General features: G+C 36.4%; 1 protein-coding gene across 1 annotated transcript; it reads right to left on the reverse strand.

Annotated features, from left to right (window-relative positions):
• Positions 1-7426: 7426 nt before the first annotated feature.
• fest (wurstfest) lies at positions 7427-21221 on the reverse strand. Its single transcript, XM_067774192.1, has 8 exons — positions 20809-21221; positions 20159-20479; positions 11636-11832; positions 11201-11377; positions 10987-11133; positions 10785-10925; positions 10608-10730; positions 7427-9141 (listed from the first exon to the last, which is right to left on the reverse strand). Exons 1-8 carry the CDS (start codon positions 21058-21060, stop codon positions 9039-9041), a joined length of 1461 nt encoding a protein of 486 aa, XP_067630293.1. The 5' UTR covers positions 21061-21221; the 3' UTR covers positions 7427-9038.
• Positions 21222-21622: the final 401 nt, after the last annotated feature.

Raw genomic sequence — 21622 nt, forward strand, 5'->3', positions numbered from 1 at the left:
ATGAAGCCGCTTTGGGAGTGTTCGAGAGAAAAGTTCTTCGAAAGATTTATGGACCCCTACGCGTTGGCGATGGCGAGTACCGAAGAAGATTTAATGATGAGCTGTACGAGCTATACGCAGACATCAACATAGTCCAGCGAATTAAAACGCAGCGGCTGCGCTGGCTAGGCCATGTTATGCGAATGAAAGATGATGCTCCGGCCAAGAAAGTGTTTCTATCGGAACCCGCCTATGGAAGCAGAGGTAGAGGGCGGCCCCCACTCCGTTGGAAGGATCAGGTGGAAAACGATTTAAACTCCCTTGGTGTAACCAATTGGTGCCGGTTGGCGGAGCGAAGGAGCGACTGGCGCGCCTTGTTGGACGGCCATAACCGTTTAGACGGTTAAGCGCCAATTAAGTAAGTAAGTAAGTAATCAGCGAGCGAAGCGTATGCATGTTTTTCAGCGGGGAAATAGTGGGATTTATGCCGGCCGTGTTGCCAGATTGTTCGCAACACAATTAATAAAATACTACACGGAAAAGGTAATGTAAGCATTAATTAAAAACGAAAAAAATTGGATTAAAATATAAAAAACTTAATAATATATTAAATGCAAATCTTTGAAGGACAAAATAGTTACTCAGAATAAAAAGTTGTTTTAAATGAAAATTTAATTTTAAGTATTAAATAAAAAATGTAATTTGAAGCAAATAAATATAAAGTTAGAATAACATTTAGTTGATAAAAGATTAAAAATTAAAATAAATAATTAAAAGACACTTGTAACGTAGCAAGATAACGTAGCATAACATATTTGAAGTATTTTATAAGACAACTGTGTGGCAACTCCTTTCACTTTAAAACTTTCGTTACCATGGTAGTAGTAGTATAACTGAAGAACTATGTTTGTCTCTTTCTTTCTTTTGCATTTACATTGTATAACATTTTTCCTAACAGGATTGCCTTAAAATAATTTTGCTCTGGCGCAGACTATAAAAAGGCTGCGCACTCTTAATTTTCAATCATTTCGTTTTGCGATCGGCGGTAAGAACACTTATCAGTAGAAGTGCGGAGTACGTGGTAAGCGCTAAGCTCGCCGTACAAAGTACCAATTCCAAGAATTGGAATTAAAGACAATGTTGACTGCGTTGTATTGTGGACAGCGATGGTTGGCCGCTGCAAAGCAGAAGACATTTTCCGAAGTTCGCTAAACGATTTTGTACGAATAGTTTTACTTTAGCTGTGAAAATATACATTTTGTGAACCTATAGACATTTTTTTCTGAACAATAATAAATAACTATAACGAAACAAACCAGTTTTCGATTTCCTTCATTTCAACGAGAGTAGAAATTATTCAATTTAAACTCTACAATTGGCGCCCAACTGGCTGAATTTTTTCTTCAAAATTTTACCACGAAGAAGTCCACGTTTTAACAAAATGGCGACTCTTTCTAATGAACAATTTAAGGAGCTACTGATGTCAATGAACAACCCTAATACACGTGTGGGTACATTTAGCACCTCCAAAGCTCGATACAATGGCGAGAGGAGCCCTATCAAAGTCGAAGAGTTCATCGCAGCGATTTCTACTTTTAAAATGGTAGAAAAAATTAACGACGCCGACGCAATAACGGGAATGCCTATGTTGCTCGAGGGTGGTGCTGCGGAATGGTGGCGCGGTGTGAAGGATCAAGTATCCACATTCACGGATGTAGTTCGCATGCTACGCGAAAGTTTCTGTCCCGCAAAACCGGCATGGAGAATATATTGTGACATATTCGAATGTAAGCAGCAGAAGACCGAGCCGACGGACACCTTTATCCGGAAAAAGCGAGCATTATTCGCTCAAATACCTAACGCTCCAGCAGAAGCTGATCAAATCGATATGGTTTTTGGCATGCTTAGTGCTTTTATCCGGGAGAGAGTAAGCCGTCATAAGATAAATACATATGAGCAACTTCTCAAAGAAGCGCGAGAAACAGAATTGTTTTTGAGCGAACGTGAAAGCTTGAGAAAAGTGCAGGATCAAGTTTCCCGATGCACTTTTTGCCATAAAAAGGGACATACGCGTGAAACTTGTTTTAAAAAGCAAAAATCGGACACGTCTGACGCAAATGCCGCTACAATTGCCGCTGCAATAGCTGTTAAACCGAAGTTTGCATGCTATGGATGCAATGCACCTGGCGTAACACGCGCAAACTGTACCGTGTGCAGTAAAATTAAATCGTCATCTAATAAGGTGGTGAATTTTAACGCAATATCCCCCGTAAATGTTGGTAGAAACATACCAGTGGTAAATGTGGAGCTGTTCGGTGTATCGGGACAAGCGTATTTCGATACTGGAGCCCGAACAAGTGTGGCAAGCGCTAACCTCAAACGCGTCATGGATTTCAAGGGGTGTAAGTATGAAAAAGTTACTTGCGACATCGCTTTAGCGGATGGAATCGTGTCAAGGAAAGAATGTTTGGCGACTATATGCAAAATCGTAATTGGCGGTCGGTGTTTAAACATCCAATTCATAATACTGCCAGAGGCAGACTATAGTCACACGTTGATTGGAGCCGACTTTCTCGAAAAAGAAAATTTCGTAATAAATATGGGGCAGAAATATTGGTATTTCGAAGACAACCCTACGCAACAATTTTGGTAAAAACGTACCAGTAAACCTGATCGAAACCATTAAAGTAGCGCATATTATTACCCCTAAACGCAAGATTCCAGTTAACACCACTCCTCCAAAGTCACATGCTTCAAATCCTGAGTATTATGGTCCAGACATACCAGGAAATGACTATTCACCAGGTCCAATCCAAGCCATATTCAAAGATTCACTGCCAGCCGATGCGCTAACCCCACAGAGGCAGAAAGGACCATCTCTATTTCCAAGTATGATATATAATAAAAGAGATGACGACGATGACTTCGTAAGACTGGGTTCATTCGATTTTAAATTGTTGAAATCCACAGATGGGATTAGTCTCAAAAGTGAACAGAAGCAGGAGCTCGATGCAGTTCTTCACGCCAATGCAGAAGCATTTGGCAACATTTCTGAACCAACGCCGTACGCAGAGCACAAAATTGACACAGGCGATCATGTACCAATTTTTAGTCCACCTTATCGTCTTTCTTTTGCGAAAACACGTGAGCTAAAAACAGAAGTTGAAAAAAATGATAGATGCTGATATTATCATGGAAGGTGAATCACCATGGGCATCCCCCGTTGTAATGGTACCAAAGAAAACCGGCGGAGTCCGAGTATGTATTGACTACAGGAAGCTAAATGCAGTAACCGTACCTGACAGGTATCCGTTACCACGTATGGATGACATATTATATGCAGCAAAAAGTACTAAATATATGTCAACTTTAGATTTGCAAAGTGGTTATTATCAAATAAAAGTAAATGATAAAGACTCTTACAAAACCTCTTTTATTACCCTTTTGGAACATTTTTATTTAAAAGAATGCCATTCGGGTTGCGTAATGCACCGGCAACTTTCCAGCGTCTCATGGACCGTTTTAAGGCTTCTATTCCCAAGGTTCAACTATTAGTTTATCTAGACGACTTGATCGTGTGCTCGTCTTCTTTTCAAGAGCACCTCAAGGATCTTAACATTGTCCTCTCTAAATTAAACGAATTTAGCCTACGGGTAAATAATGCTAAAAGTAAACTTTGTTGCGACGAGGTAAAGTATTTAGGTCATATTATTACAGCTGACGGCATATGCGTTGATGTGGAGAAGACAGCCGCCATTGGCCAAAGAAAAGAACCGAGAAATGTTAAAGAATTAATTTCATTTATTCAGACGTGCTCATGGTACAGGAGATTCATAAGTAAATATGCCGAAATATCGTAACCATTAACTGAGCTTACGAAAAAGAATGCAAAATGGTCTTGGTCCGCAAGGCAAAAAGAAGCATTCGAAGCACTTAAGCAAGCCTTAACACCAGCACCAATATTGAAACAAGCTCAAGACAATATGCCGTTTTATGTCAAAGCCGATGCTAGCGCTTATGCGTTAGGAGCTGCTTTACTCCAGGGGGAGGAGGATAATGAACATCCGATTGAATATGCGAGCCGATTATTATCATCAGCTGAGAGAAATTATTCTACTACATAACGGGAAGCACTAGCGATAGTGTGGGCATGTGCAAAGTTTCGCGGCTACATCGAAGGCTCTGAGATTATTTTGGTAACAGATCATCAACCTTTAAAATGGTTACTTACAATAAAGTCACTTTCTGGTCGACTAGCACGTTGGGCATTGCAAATTCAACAGTATGACTTCAAAGTGAAATACACCCCTGGGAAAACCAACTCCCTCGCTGATATGCTATCCCGTCCGACAAGTGATGAGGATCAAATCCAAATTGAACAAAATGATTTATGTGCTTTTCAAATAGACTTTCCCCGTAAGAGTTCCAAAGGAATACGGGATGATCAATTGAAAGACGAGTACTTAAAAAAGATTATATCGTCAATTGAATCTGAAGACGATAATTTAACATTTTGGTCCAGCAGAGGTTATTTGCTGTTTGATGGGGTATTGTTCTGCTATTCTAACGACGATAGAGAATACGCTCAACTGGTAATACCACAGCAAGAACGTGAGGAACTTTTAAAGAAATACCATAATGAGTGTACTGCCGGCCACTATGGGATAGAGAGAAGCATCCATCGTATTGCTAACCGATATTTTTGGCCAGGTATGCGAACTGATATTTCAAAGCATGTCAAAGCTTGCACAGAGTGTCAGAGGTATAAGGCAACTAATCTAAAACCTATTGGTCTTTTTCAAACTACCAGCAGCAATCAACGATTTGAAGTTGTCGCGGTTGACCTGTTTGGTCCTCTACCAAAAACCCATGATGGCTTCCAGTGGATACTGGTAGCCGAAGACGTAGCATCACGATGGACAGAACTTTTTCCTCTAAAAGAAGCAACCGCGGAATGTTGTGCAAAAACGTTAATAGACAAAATATTTCTCCGTTATGGAATTCCCCGTCAACTAAAATCTGATAATGGTGTCCAGTTTATATCAGCCATAAGGCAAAAAGTTTCATATTGCATGGGAATTGAGCAACAGTTCACACCCGTCTATCACCCGCAAGCTAATTCCGTCGAGCGTAAGAATAGGGACATCAAAACACAATTAGCAATACTTGTTGGCAATGAACATAATACGTGGAATCTAAATCTACCATCAATCAGATTCGCACTAAATACTGTCAGATGCCAAAGTACTGGCTTTACTTCAGCATACTTAACTTTCGGAAGAGAGCTACGCACTCTCGATGACGTACAACATGACGTCAAAGCTATTGTGGAGTCCGAAAATTTTATTCCAAAAATCACGCCATATCTCAATAGAATCAGCACTGAATTGAAACGTGCAAAAGAAACACAACATCACATGCAAGACAAAAACAAAGATTACTTTGATCAGCGGAGACGCCCTAAAGACGACTTTGAACTTGGTACAGATGTACTAGTCACTACACATACTCTTAGTCAATCATCGAAAAACCTCACATCAAAATTTGTCCCGAAAAGGGACGGACCATATATTATCATCCGAAAAGTTGGCTCAACGTCGTATGAAATCGCTTCTAAACAAAACCCAAATTTATCGCTGGGAACTTATCATGCTTCCTCACTTACAAAATTCAATCAAGGCAATCAAGATGAGTCTCCAACACCTGTACGGCCTTTGAAAAGACGAGGACGACCCAAGAAGAATTAAACAAGTGTTGTCGTGCCCTCGAGACGAGGGGGAGACTGTAACGTAGCAAGATAACGTAGCATAACATATTTGAAGTATTTTATAAGACAACTGTATGGCAACTCCTTTCACTTTAAAACTTTCGTTACCATGGTAGTAGTAGTATAACTTAAGAACTATGTTTGTCTCTTTCTTTCTTTTGCATTTGCATTGTATAACATTTTTCTTAACAGGATTGCCTTAAAATAATTTTGCTCTGGTGCAGACTATAAAAAGGCTGCTCACTCTTAATTTTCAATCATTTCGTTTTGCGATCGGCGGTAAGAACACTAATCAGTAGAAGTGCGGAGTACGTGGTAAGCGCTAAGCTCGCCGTACAAAGTGCAAATTCTGATAAGTGGAATTTTATATTCTGGATGAAGTACGGAGTACGTGGTAAGCGCTAAGCTCGCCGTACAAAGTACCAATTCCAAGAATTGGAATTAAAGACAATGTTGACAGCGATGGTTGGCCGCTGCAAAGCAGAAGACATTTTCCGAAGTTCGCTAAACGATTTTGTACGAATAGTTTTACTTTAGCTGTGAAAATATACATTTTGTGAACCTATAGACATTTTTTTCTGAACAATAATAAATAATTATAACGAAACAAACCAGTTTTCGATTTCCTTCATTTCAACGAGAGTAGAAATTATTCAATTTAAACTCTACACACTTAGTTAAAAAATTAAATTTAATGAATTAAAATTAAGTAGAAAAAACCAAATTAAAGTGAAACAAATTTAACATTAATTTGTGAAACATTATAAAATGGAAGTAACTATTCATCCAAACAAAGCCTTTCAATCGTGCAGAATGAAGTGAAATGAAGAAAACCAGCATCAAAGAAGTAAAGTAAATACAATTTATCTCCCTTGCTTATTTTCGCTCATTTCACTTAGCTAAAACCTTGCCTTATTCTCCATTGATCACACATATGTGCTTACCAGCAGCAAACATTACAATACCATAAGTATTTGAATTATTGAAAAAGCTACTCCAATATTTCATTTCTTCATCGTCATTTCTAATTTTCTCATACCGGGAGCTCATGAAAAAGCCTTTGGCACTAAAAACCTTTCAAAAATCACAGTTCGTTCTACACTGTTCCATGAAAAAGTTTAAAATGATTTGATGGCTGCGATGAAACGTTTTAGTTAACCGCTTAAGAATTATTTGATGAAAATAACTCCAACCATTTATTTGTGATTTGGTAGTGTAGGAAGATTCATTAGTTTTAGAAGATTAGTATAAGGGCATATCTAATATAACGAATCTAATTGAGTTCACCACATGGAATTTATTAGTGTAAAATTTTATAGAAAGCGGTTATTGGTTCGGAATACAGAGCTACCAAAATTTGTACAAGAACAAACAAGGTTCTGGAAATTACAATACAAATATCTCTAGACAAATCGAGACAACCCAATTCATTATCAGCAAAATTTGTACCTTATACATATAACTTCAATAAAACATAGTTTTTCATTAAAATGCAGAATAAACTAAAAATTTTATTCAACTAAAAAATTTTGTTGCACATTTTGCCGAAATTATGTTTAATAATACATAACCGAAAATTATTTTTATATAAATATTTATGTATATATGATATTCTCAATGTTTAATAACAAATTTTCGTTAAATTGAGAGAGTACTAATTGGGAACTAACGATGCAAAAACATTTATAAAATGAAGAAAGTAATAATTAGTGAATTATGCTAAATTTCTAACTAACTGTGTATACATATGTATTCACTTATGTATGTATGTATGTATGTAAACGTGCAATTGCGTATAATTAAACATATATACTCGTATATATTACTATTTTTTAATGAGATTACTTAAATTGAAGAGACAATACTTTTAAATGTGGCTATTATACATTATGCAACCTTTTAAATATCGTTATATTTTTATATAAGTATGTATATAATATAAGCCTTTCAAATAAGCTATTTAAGTCACTCTTTCAACTTGATTATATTGAGAGTCAATGAGAAGACATTCTATGTTTGTTTTACTATATTGTATTCTTAATGAGGTGCACTCGTTGTTTGCTTCATTTTTTTTCGTAATTATAATTTGTTTAGTCTCACATAAGTATTTATGATCGTCATCCACATTATCATTGTTATCGTTATCGTTATGCTAATCTATATATACTATCTACATACATATATGCGTAGCTAATTATGCTGCTTTTAGCATTTGGTGTTCCCTATTCTGCTGCTAATTGCATTTTTCTATTAAGAATTCTGCTACTGTTGTGATACTTTTTTTTCTGTATCCACCGAACGTGTTGAACGGGATAACTTTCCTTTACCACTCACATTTCATGCACACAATAGTCTAGACGGCAAGTTATCCTTTATGGCTTTCTGCTTTTCGATTAGTGTGGAGATAGATTTGAATAAGGATAGTTTTGAAGTATAGAAGAAGTATCTTTTTCATAATTGAAGACATTTTATGTACATAGATGTGTTGTCTTTGGTATTTTTTGTTTAAAAAGTATTTTGTTTACTTTTAATTATTATTATTTTTTTTATAATTTTTTTTCTTCTACTACATAAATAGGTTAAAAACTTTTTTGCTGCACTCTTACCAAAAAACTAAATACTACTTTAAATTTGAAGTACACTTTTCGAGACTAGAATTTTGTTCTATAAGTACATAGTTCTACAAATTGATAACAAACATCCTCAATGGAACTTGAAGCAATTATTTGATAAAGAACTTAGCAGCTAAGGCATAGCTTGATGAAGAGATCAAATAAAACTAGAAAATGGTAGATTATAATAAAAAAAAAGCGTAAAATTATGAAGAGTTGAAATTTTCACGCCGATTTGTGTGTGTTTATAATAAAATTAAAATATGTAAAAAAAAAATAAAATAACTTAAATTTATGCATTTGAAGATCTTGAAAATTATTTCGAATGAAGTTCTTTGTTTTTGTACTATATACTATTTTATATAGCAAAGCGTGCAATTTGTTTTCGGAGCATTTGCTATTTGTGTAGGGGCGCTTGCCTTCTATAATTTTTTATGCGCACCATATTTATCACTATTGTTTTATTATTTGAATTTCTTTCTTCTCTTCCTTGCGTCATACATTTCTTTACGTAATATTTGTACGCTTTGCTGTTGTATAAATTTTGTATGTGGTTTCAAATTTTAATTGTTGGTTTGTTTTTGATTATATAACATCATCTTGTGTGTTTTAACGCCTTCGTTATTTCGTTTTATTAAGCTTTTCTTCTGCAAAGGCGTCTTCTATTTCAATTAACAGCATTAGTATACAATCAATAAATTATTCTCGTTGAAGCCGGCCGAGTGACCTGCATTACGTACGATGAAACACGAACCATCAAAGTGCATACGTTTTTCGTTACGGCTGTGAAGAGAAAGTATTATATATTTTAACTAGGGTTGGACCGGATAGATTTTTTGTCGGATTCTCGATAATGGCTAAAAAGTTGTATACGGATGACGATAGTTTGTCAAGCATAAAAAAACGATCTCGAAAGCAATACCTTAAGGATATACGTAGTCCCGATATGATTCCGAAATGGTACTCGAATGGTCTGAACCTGTGCCCTAATACTCAACGAGTTTCCTTCACATTTGAGAACAAACAAATTATGTAATTTGCTTGTTTTCGAATCCCTCTTCCATTCCAACCGAGTTACGGAATACCGAGCCTTATCATAAATACAATCTCGAAATCGTCTCTAAAATCACGCTGGAATGAACTGGAGATAGTACAGAAAAACGCCCAATTTGAACATAAACTGAAAAAAATTTTTCGTGTGGGTTTTTTAAAAATGTTCTGAAATATGACTCTTTCGAACTGGCGGCAGATATATGAGTAAGATACCACACAGTAGTGCACATATTCCCGAAATAATCCCCACCAAAATCCCGTCATCGTCACAAAAACCATTTCGGCAACATCCTCGAAACACTTCTTTAATGATCTCGAAACGGATCCAAAATATTCCATGAATGATCTCCAAAATAATTTCTTCATTATGATTCTGAAAACATTTACAAGTAATTTTCGACTTTATTCAGTAAAAAGTTCCGAAACTATCTCGATTATTCCAAAAAAAAACAAAATCCCGACAGAATCCGAATAGCCCAGAAAAAAGCTCGAAATAATACAATCTCGATATAATCCGGAAACTGTCGAGAATTAATCTCCACCCATGAAACGTCCTCCATATTTTCCGAAATGATTCGGAAAAAGTCCCGGAAACTGTCGCAGATTATCCATAAATAGTTCCTAAATAAGCCCGAAATGCTACAGAAACAATACCGAAAATAATATTGATCACTTTTCAAAAAGTTGCTTAGACCCATTAACTAAAAGTCTTTGTTCAAAGGCTTGGTACACTCACAAACATTAGAGTGCCCGAATTCAAAACTCATTGCGAGCCTTTTCTATTAGCAATATAGGAGTATTATATATATGTTCATAAAACTGTGTATAGGCGTTTTGTCGTAATTGCCCCCATGGGCAATTCGATGTTTCTCTTTGATTTGTCTTATATTTTTTTGCCTTTGGTCGATGATGAATGTATCCTACACATATTTAGCTGGTGACGCTCTGGCGACCCCAAGTTTTTCAAGAAACTAGGGGGTGGAGCGGGATAGCCTAATTTGGTTATGTTGATCGTTCCTGAGATGGTCGGGGCTAGTACTTTAATGATGCTTTGTTACCGAAACGTACGGGATTTATATCCGGCAGAGGACCTTAGGGGAGTGCCTTTATCGTTAATACAACAACAACAACAACAACACAATATTGTCAGATCAAAAAAGTAGGAATAGGAAACCCCACTAACTACATAAACTTACCGTACAAATAAATGTGACGTCTTGCCCAGTGAAGCGGTGCAGTGAATACCGGGCGTGGTCAAAGTGGCAGAACCATTGCCGGGACTGGTGCGTATCAAACATTTGTTATGAGTGCGTGTTAGCCTAAAAAAGTTCAAATGTATCAGCAAACAAACTAAAAACAAAATTTTCACTTACTTCACAAGTCCATCAGCAGCCTGAGTGATGCGAAAACCATTTATCTCATAAATTTCAGTGCCCTCATCGGTGCATGAATATGTGGAATTTTGAATGACCTCATTTGCATCCTGCACATACGAGGGACCATGGCGCGAGTCGCTAACATAAAATGGAAAAATGGATTAAAATAAAATATCTTTAAATTATCTTTTTCACGCACTCATAAAATACAGTCAATGTATAATCCTTTGTGAGATCAGTGAAGGTATCAGTCGTGGTGCGTGTGCCAGCCGTATCCACGAGATATATCAATGCGCAAGATTCGCTGGTGAAGCTGACGCCTTTGTACCACATTTTAGCGTAGCGACTGAATTAGAAATGAACATAAGCTTTATACTTCTTGAAAAAAAAAACTTTGTTTTGGCTCAGCTTACACAAAATTATTGGTTTTCATGCCATCATAAGTGACTATCTCCACTTTGGAACCGCTTTGCAATATACGACCATTAGGATGAATCAATGCTGAGTTGCTGCAGTTGCGCGATAATGCAATAGCCACCATGCTACGTTGATTAAGGACACGCACAGCTTTGTCCAATGTCATGTCAATGCTGATAGGGAGTAGAAAAGGTTTAAAATTATAGAAGTTTCTTAGGTATACGTAAGTATTAGGGATGTACAGAGCTTCGACTTCGATTCCTAATATCGAAGTTTCTGATTGGCTCAAATTTGATTACGATAACCGCTCCTACTTTTTGCAGTAGTCATTATAATAAAAGTTGATCAGAAGATAAAACAAATTTGGAAAATACGAATTCGATTCCGACTAACCCACTTCCGTAACATCTCTAATTAAATTTATATCATACCGAATTCCATCTCGTAGGCGCAACTGTATTGTACCATTAGTCATGGCAATTGGTCCAGCTCCAGGGCAGGGTGGTGGTGTTGGGTTTTCATACTCGACACCACGGTGACTGCCGCTTAAACGTCCAACGGCACATGGCGGTGGTGGCATCGGTTGCGGAAAATGTTGAGCATGATGAGATGGTGACATGGTTGGTGGCTGTAATTGCAAAATATATTGTGTGCTATTATTTTCGGAGCAAAGACAGAACTAAAAAGGTAATAGTTAATTCCTCTGGTAAAACTTAAAAATATAAAATTCAATCCATTTCTCGATAGTTTGTATACGGGCCGTATTGTTGCAACTCTTATGAAGGTAGCACTACCCCGTCAGCATGTTTATTTGCTTGAAATTTTGAGCAATAAGGGTTGCAATCCCTGAATTCAATATATGTTTTGTTAGATGGGACGTCTAGGTAATTCTATACGACAGCGTGACTCTCTTAATACACGTTCAAAAATATCGGGAGTAGGGTCAAAAGAAGCGTTTTGGACTCAGGACCGCGAATACAAAAACGAAAGTTTGAGCTCTTATAAAAAATTTCCCCAGCCGTTACAGCAATGGTTTTGAATCAAAATACTTTGTACAACAAAATTACAACAACCACATGAAGAGCTTCAGTTTCCCTTCACAGAAGCAAAGTTTTTAACATCCGTTTTAAGACTCGCGATCCTGCGCTTTAAATGTCTATTTGCACTCTCGGAATTTTTTGGACATGCATTAAGAGTGTCATGCTGTCGTACAGAATTACCGGCGTCTATAAAAAAAATGTTTCGAACTGCAACTCAATGGTCGAATCTCATGCGAACTCAGTTCGCGACTTAGGACCTCATTCTCTATTACGAAACGATTGGTCTCGCCTCAGAGACGAATCGCTGGTGTATTTGGACTATGTTAAACGATGGAAACGTATCATTTGACTTCCTACTTGATACAAAGTAAGAAACGTAAAGACCGAACGAAAATGATAGAGAATACCATTGCGAGATGTAATCGTTTGGAGGCGAATCGTTCGTCTGAGTTATCGTTCGCAATACAGAATGAAGCACTTAGTAAAACTTTAAAACCAGTAATATTGCTAATTAAATTTTATTATCATGTCAAACCGAGACGTCGAAAAAATTGGAATTTCAGTTCACACGAGAAAAAATTACTCGTGGCGTTACATATAACTTGCCCCTAAGGCCGATTTTTCAGTACAAGTTCAACTCAGTTTGTCAGTTAAATCACGATTAAACTTATTCTGCAGTTTTTCAGTCTACTTTAACTGAAGTTTAAGCTCAGCCTACGCGGCCGATCTGGCAGGGTTAAACTCTAGTTAACCTATCGGTGATTTGCGTTCGTTCGATATGGCGTCGAATATACCCAGCAAACATTTGGGCTTGAGTACCATTAGAGCTCATGCCGATAACTAGCATACCTCTAAAATGTCATGAGGTGTTACGAAACAATGGCTAAACTTGAGAATCATAGTGTATTCAGCAAAAGACGGAATTTTTTAAAACTCGAAAAATGCTATTACTTAAGTTGAAAAAATTATCTTTTCCAAGTTGTGGTTCTTTCACTGGACTCAAGTGTAAGATTCCAATACTACAGTATTTTCACGAAAATAAAATGACATATACATATATAATTTAGTTTTGATAAATTACGTTCATTACTGCTTTCGTTCAGGTGTTTATTTCTCACAATAAATAGCTGTTGGCTTTGGTGGCACCACCTTGGAGATTTTTTTTATACTCAGTTGAGCAGAGCTCACAGAGTATACTAAGTTTGATTGGATAACGGTTGGTTGTACATATATAAAGGAATCGAGATAGATATAGACTTCCATATATCAAAATAATCAGGATCGAAAAAAAATTTGATTGAGCCATGTCCGTCCGTCCGTCCGTCCGTCCGTTAACACGATAACTTGAGTAAATTTTGAGGTATCTTGATGAAATTCGGTATGTAGGTTCCGCTATTTAAAATGAACGATATCGGACTATAACCACGCCCACTTTTTCGATATCGAAAATTTCGAAAAACCGTAAAAGTGCGATAATTCATTACAAAAGACAGATAAAGCGACGAAACTTGGTAGATGAGTTGAACTTATGACGCAGAATAGAAAATTAGTAAAATTTTGGACAATGGGCGTGGCACCGCCCACTTTTAAAAGAAGGTAATTTAAAACTTTTGCAAGCTGTAATTTGGCAGTCGTTGAAGATATCATGATGAAGTTTGGCAGGAAAATTACTCCTATTACTATATGTACGCTTAATAAAAATTAGCAAAATCGGAGAAGGACCACCCACTTTTAAAAAAAAATTTTTTTAAAGTAAAATTTTAACAAAAAATTTAATATCTTTACAGTATATAAGTAAATTATGTCAACATTCAACTCCAATAATGATGTGGTGCAACAAAATACAAAAATAAAAGAAAATTTCAAAATGGGCGTGGCTCCGCCCTTTTTCATTTAATTTGTCTAGGATACTTTTAACGCCATAAGTCGAACAAAAATTAACCAATCCTTTTTAAATTTGGTAGGGGCATAGATTTTATGACGTTAACTGTTTTCTGTGAAAATGGGCGGAATCGGTTAATGCCACGCCAAGTTTTTATACACAGTCGTCCGTCTGTCCTTCCGCATGGCCGTTAACACGATAACTTGAGCAAAAATCGACATATCTTTAATGAATTTAGTTCACGTGCTTACTTGAACTCACTTTATCTTGGTATAAAAAATGAACGAAATCCGACTATGACCACGCCCACTTTTTCGATATCGAAAATTACGAAAAATGAAAAATATACCATAATTCTATACCAAATACGAAAAAAGGGATGAAACATGGTAAGGTAATTGGATTGTTTTATTGACGCGAAATATAACTTTAGAAAAAACTTTTTAAATGGTTGTGACACCTACCATATTAAGTAGAAGAAAATGAAAAAGTTCTGCAGGGCGAAATAAAAAACCCTTAAAATCTTGGCAGGTATTACATATATAAATAAATTTGCGGTATCCAACAGATAATGTTCTGGGTCACCCTGGTCCACATTTTAGTCGATATTTGGAAAATCCCATTCACATATACAACTACAATCACTCCCTTTTAAAACTCTCATTAATACCTTTAATTTGATACCCATATCGTACAAACTCATTCTAGAGTCACCCCAGGTCCACCTTTATGGCGATATCTCGAAAAGGCGTCCACCTATAGAACTAAGTCCCACGCCCTTTTAAAATACTCATTAACACCTTTCTTTTGATAGCCATATTGTACAAACAAATTCTAGAGTCACTCCTGCTCCACCTTTATGGCGATATCTCGAAACGGCGTCCACCTATGGAACTAAGGATTACTCCCTTTTAAAATACTCATTAGCACCTTTCTTTTGATACCCATATTGTACAAACAAATTCTAGGGTCACCCCTGGTCCACCTTTATGGCGATATCTCGAAAATGCGACCACCTATACAACAACCACCACTCCCTTTTAAAACCCTCATTAATACCTTTAATTTGATACCCATATCGTACAAACACATTCTAGAGTCACCCCTGGTCCATCTTTGTGGCGATATTTCGAAACGGCGTCCACCTATAGATCTAAGGCCCAATCCCTTTTAAAATACTCATTAACACCTTTCGTTTGATGCCCATATTGTACAAACAAATTCTAGGGTCACCCCTGGTCCACTTTTATGGCGATATCTCGAAACGGCGTCCACCTATGGAACTAAGGATTACTCCCTTTTAAAATACTCATTAACACCTTTCATTTGATACCCATATCGTACAAACACATTCTAGAGTCACCCCTGGTCCATCTTTGTGGCGATATTTCGAAACGGCGTCCACCTATAGATCTAAGGCCCAATCCCTTTTAAAATACTCATTAACACCTTTCGTTTGATGCCCATATTGTACAAACAAATTCTAGGGTCACCCCTGGTCCACTTTTATGGCGATATCTCGAAACGGCGTCCACCTATGGAACTAAGGATTACTCCCTTTTAAAATACTCATTAACACCTTTCATTTGATACCCATATCGTACAAACACATTCTAGAGTCACCCCTGGTCCATCTTTGTGGCGATATTTCGAAACGGCATCCACCTATAGAACTAAAGCCCACTCCCTTTTAAAATACTCATTAACACCATTCGTTTGATGCCCATATGTACAAACAAATTCTAGGGTCACCCCTGGTCTACCATTATGGCGATATCTCGAAACGGCGTCCACCTATGGAACTAAGGATTACTCCCTTTTAAAATACTCATTAACACCTTTCATTTGATACCCATATCGTACAAACGCATTCTAGAGTCAACCCTGATCCACCTTTATGGCTATATCCCTAAATGGCGTCCACCTATAGAACTATGGCCCACTCCCTCATAAAATACTCTTTAATGCCTTTCATTTGATACGCATGTCATACAAACACATTCCAGGGTTTCCCTCGGTTCATTTTCCTACATGGTTATTTTCCCTTATGTTGTCACCATAGCTCTCAACTGAGTATGTAATGTTCGGTTACACCCGAACTTAACCTTCCTTACTTGTTTCAACTTAAACTCAACTCGATATCCAATGTAGGATATCAATTGGAGAAACATGTCTAATATTCATTTCAGAACTCTATATTTCTCAAAATCCCTCAACGGTTGGATAATAATTTAAAAATGCTTACGACGTTGGAGATCAACTCGAGAACTACAAATTTTAAAAAATGTCTCAAAGGTTGGATAGTGATTGGAGAATGAAATTGGATATCAACTTGAGAACTATCTGGTTTATGAATAACTAGATAATGATGTTGGATATCACCTCCGGAACTATATTTATACATTTCACTGGAGAAATATCTTTTAAATGTTTGTTGGGTAAGCAAAACTCAGTTTTTGTCGTATCTAAAAATTATTTAGATATTAAGAAACCAATGTTGCCGACAAAAAGGCGAACTCCAAAGGCGACCTTGAACTGTGACTGAAAAACTGCAGAGTAGTTTAACTGGAGTTTAAATTTGACTAGATTTTAAGCAAATTTAGTTTCAACTCAGCTTAACCAACTACTCAAAAACTGGGCCTAAGTAAACCATTTGATTAAAATTTGCAAAGCCATTATAGAAATAAAGGACATAGAAAAAATGTATGTAGTAGCTTAGTGGCAACCTTTAGAAATATTTCAACTGAAATACAGCCCAAAAATCTTCCGTTTGCTATCCATATTGACGTATCTCATAAATTTTTTAAAATTTAAAATATGTAGAAACCTTCAAAGCCACCTTCTGTGCAAAATCTTAAAATGTAATGTAACAATATATAGTCTAAGAGCCGTGACTGCCAGACCTTCATCATTTTATAAAAGTTGAAATTTCGCCAGTACATACTTCCAACTGAAGCAGGATCGTTGGTCTATTATAAAACTTGAGTCATAGTGGCTTTAACAGATATCATGCAAAAATTTTGCAGAAAAATAGACATTTCTTTCGTCATTTTATAAAGCCTGATTTTCATATGTGGTCTTCGTCATGATATAAGAAGCCACTATTCTCAGTGCCAGACACTTTCCATAGTGGCTTTGATTAGCCAGACACTTTTCACTTCTAAATTTCAAAGAACATCGAAGCAATTTTATGCTGAATTTCGAACAGAGCCATAAAAGTGTGCAATCATTTGAACGTTTAAATCATTGATTAAAGAATGCTGTTTCTTCGTTCTTTCATTCCTTGTTAAGGAATTTGGCTTAAAAGTCAACCCATTCTTCATTCAGTAGTGGGAAAAAAGAATGCACTCTTGAACTCTTCGAAGAAGGAATGAAGTAATTGAATGAAACGCAAACATTTTTCAACACAGAATAAGCATTCAAATGAATGCAGCCTTTGCTGAGTGTGCACACACTTTTCTAGTACCAATCAATTATGAAAAATATCGTACATGCACAAAACCCGCTCAAATATCACATGGTTGCATTTAAATTAAAGCCACTTCAAACTATCTACACAAAAATTTAATTATTGTCCGTAATGACCAGTTTTTTTCGATATTTAAATAGTAATAAAGCACAAAGAAGTTAATTGAAAAAGCATTTTTTTTAAATTGTTCTAAAAATTTAATAATAAAAAAGCAAATGACAAATATTTCAACATCTCTGTTCCGAAAATTGTCATCGTTCTAAATAAGTGTTGCCAATGTGGCATATAAAAGACTTGCAGGAAAAAGTACTAATCTACATTTGAACGTCCTCAATTATTGATTAAACAATTGAAAGATATATATTATAAAAGCTCTTAAGTTCCTTCATATATTCTTCCTAGCGGTTTATGGTCAAATACTGTATAGATAATGGTTTGTGAGTTTCCAAATTGCAACAGCAATATACTATTATTCTCTATTTTCTAAGAAATATATTCTTCTAAACACAATAGTTTGTAATTACAGTCATTTAAAGTAGGTTCTATAGGTAGTTGTAGCTTTGTTGATAGCAAAGAAAATTTACTTTGAATAAAAATCTGCTCAAGTAAGATAGAATTCAACCTACAAATGCCATGCAAATAGGCAGAGAGACTAATGGTCCTTCTCAATCACTCGGCGTCCTATATTTATATTCCGTCAAACACTGTCAAAACATCAGCTGTAAAAAACTGTAATCCGATGTAGCCAGTCAATCTCTTTGTGGGGAGGGAAATTAATAACCTCTGAAGAGTTTCTCCCAATGAAACATTTTTTTTTTTTCGTGGCACATGTGAAGGAAAACTGGGAAGGTGACTCAGGTGAATAGAAAAAGCCTGAATCCCTGTAGGACGATGCCATGGAATTAGACATATATTTATCGAAATTCTCTGAATTAGGAAGCTCCAACGAAATCGCTGATAGACCTATGTACTTTGATGTATTTATATTTAAACGACTTAAACTGAAGTATCTGTTTTTGTTGTATTATCGGCAAAAATATCCACAATTTACTCTTTTTGGTCAATGCACAATGTGTTCATTTACAATATCCATTTTACTACAAGAGCAAAATAAGTAGGACATATAGAACCATTTCTTTGCGAAGTTTAAAGAGAAACTGAAAAGGAAGAAACATTTATTGGTATATTTCGACGATTTGAGGAACTGCAGTTTCACCGTGTGATTCGCGGTTCGAATATCAGTGAAACCTTTGATAACATTCGAAATTTACTGATGATAATTATGTGGCGGTTTTCGAAATGTTAAAATCGCAGTATGCCAGTAAATTTTTCTTTGTTTTAAAAAATAATGATTGAATATTCAATTATTATAAGCCGGTGTTAAGCTCATGAATTTCTAAATATTAAACTACTTGAATGATTAGTATGGGCTATTATTTCTATTGATAAATTTTACGCCTTTTTTTGCACCCAACTCCTAAATTGATTTAACCTATCTGATGGCAATGAAAGTATACAAAAAAAGAACCATAGAAAAAAGTATTTAGTACTGAATGGAAAAAAAGTGTGCATTCATTTCAAGTTTACATTCATTAAAGGTTGGGAATGGTTCCTACATTCCCACTCTATATTGAATTATATTTTACCATTCAATAACACAAACACTTTAGATTTGATTTAAGGTATTTTGAGCCATTCAGGAATGAAGATTTATAATATGCAACCAATAAATCACAATTTTTTAAAAGAATGCTGAGAGAATGCACACTCAATTGATTCAATCTTTTTACAGCTCTGATTTCGAATACAAAAAAAAAAAGAACTTTTGAAATTTCGTTTGCCGTAAAAAACATTCAGCTTATGAAAAAGTATTTAGCTTTATGAAAAAGTACAGTTTTGCCTTATAAAAAGTGTCTGGCCGGACAAAGCCACTATGGAAAGTGTCTGGCAATGAGAATAGTGGCTTCTTATATCATGACGAAGACCACATATGAAAATCAGGCTTTATAAAATGACGAAAGAAAGGTCTAATTTTCTGCACGATATTTTTTAAAGCCACTATGACTAAGTTTTATAATAGACCAACGTTCCTGCTTCAGTTGGAAGTATGCACTGACGAAATTTCAACTTTTATAAAATGACAGGTCTGGCAGTCACGGGCACTTGCTGTAATATGTCATATGCTAATCTTCGTTTAAATCGGTAGAGCTGTTTCCGATATGGTAGGCTAACGTGCAAAGAAAAACATTTAACTTGGTTAAGTGGCAACCCCAGCTAGCATACCCACATACAAATATTTATAACTACTTAAACACGGCGTAAGATGCCTTTCGTTTTGTCTTTATTTAAGCATATCTTCATTAAAAAAATTCAAATGAGTGGAAACCTTGCAAAGACATTCTCAGTGGCAGCACTCAGCAAACATTTTTATATTCGTGAAGTTACAATACTTTGGCTCCGAAACACAGAAATTAAAAGGAAATTAGAAATACAGCGAAACAAATAAGTGAAAATTTTTTAAAATTTGCCCACATCTATCTCAATACACCCTCCCAAAACTTACCATACGACACATATCATTTTCGAAACCATAGATCGGTGATGGTGGCGGTGCTACTGGGTAGCGAGCGTTGAAAATACCCCTCGTCATGCCGCCGCTACGACCTGTTAATGGCAATGGCGATTCATAACCTCCATAGTGATGGGGAGATGTAGCACTCATGTGCACCGGAATAGGCATTTGACGTGTCTGTAGCGTAGCCGATGGTGTGGAAGTCTCCTTTGGTGTCAGAACACCAGCAACAACCGAACCAACATTTGCGGAAGTGACCGACGAACGATGCTGTTGCGAAACAAAAGGAGCAGCACTAGCATTGAAGCGAGACTGAAAAAGTAAACAAAACAAAAAACGAGTATGAGAAACTTTCGATAGTAACCGTTAATGTAAATAAAATAAAAAAAGCAAATGAAAAGCAGAGAGCAAGTGAATGGTGAGAGCGTGGAAGTTCGAAAAATTGACAATCAGCTGAAGGCTATTTATTTGACTTAAATGACAGCAGAAAATAAATGCATGCGCAAATGAACTTCCGCTGTCAGAATCTTAAGCAAATCAAATGGCACACCTGATTTCCGGTGCTCGTCTTTCGCTCATACGCCATCAACTGCGAAAGCCAAATAAAGTAAAATGGGGAAATACAAAAATTTACGACTCACCGATGATGGCGTTATGGCCGTGAAGACAGAGCGTTGGCGTACGCCATTTGGGGTTTTCGTAGGCGAACGCAAAATGTTATTGATCTTTTCATTCATATTAACGCGTGCCAAGAAGTCTTCCGTATTGAAACTAATGACGCTGCTGACGGGCAGTGACGGGGTTTTCGGTTTTTCCGGTTGCGTTGGCTTCGGTTTCTCTTCCACTTGGTCCTTAATGGGAGTTTTCATCTCTGCTACGTTTTCGGAATTCATTTTTTACCCTTTTTTCACTAATATTTGTTGTGGTGCAGTCGACAGCGATGATCACAGCTGATGCGTATGCGTAGCGATGCCGTGCGCTTAGGTGGTGGATGGGTATGTGTGAATGTGTGAATGGGAAACGCGACGAACGCAAATTTGTATGTACTTTTCAGTTTTTTAAGCAGTATTAAACGGTCTGCGAAAATTATTTGCAAGCGGCGCGTTACGTTTTGTGCTTTTTGTGAAAGAAAACTTTATTGGTACGTTTCGGAGAGAGAAAAAACAAGAAATTCGAATTTTTATTGCATGTGTCTGCGTGCGTAAAAAAATTTCAACTGATTACGGAATGTTGAAAAAAATTGGAAATTTGACTTTTTATGAAATGAATTTCAAAGGTGACTTCATATCGAAAAAAAACCACATCTGTTCGATGCATTTACTTGTCCAGTTAACAGTGACTATGCACATTTCTATCAGCTGACACCTTTCTTTGTCTTTCAGCTGATTCCGTTGCGTTGTTTGAAGAGAAGCGAGGGAATGCACAGCTGATAAATATTTCAGATACAAATGCCAG

The sequence above is a fragment of the Eurosta solidaginis genome, chromosome 3 (genome assembly GCF_040869045.1).
Source record: "Eurosta solidaginis isolate ZX-2024a chromosome 3, ASM4086904v1, whole genome shotgun sequence".
NCBI lineage: Eukaryota > Metazoa > Arthropoda > Insecta > Diptera > Tephritidae > Eurosta > Eurosta solidaginis.

Coding starts and splice junctions, on each gene's coding strand:
- fest (XM_067774192.1), bottom strand. CDS start 21,060: ATGAATTCCGAAAACGTAGCAGAGATGAAAACTCCCATTAAGGACCAA. Junction 11,833..20,158: donor AAAATGATATGTGTCGTATG/GTAAGTTTTGGG, acceptor TTGCAATTACAG/CCACCAACCATGTCACCATC. Junction 11,378..11,635: donor CGCCTACGAGATGGAATTCG/GTATGATATAAA, acceptor ACTCCCTATCAG/CATTGACATGACATTGGACA.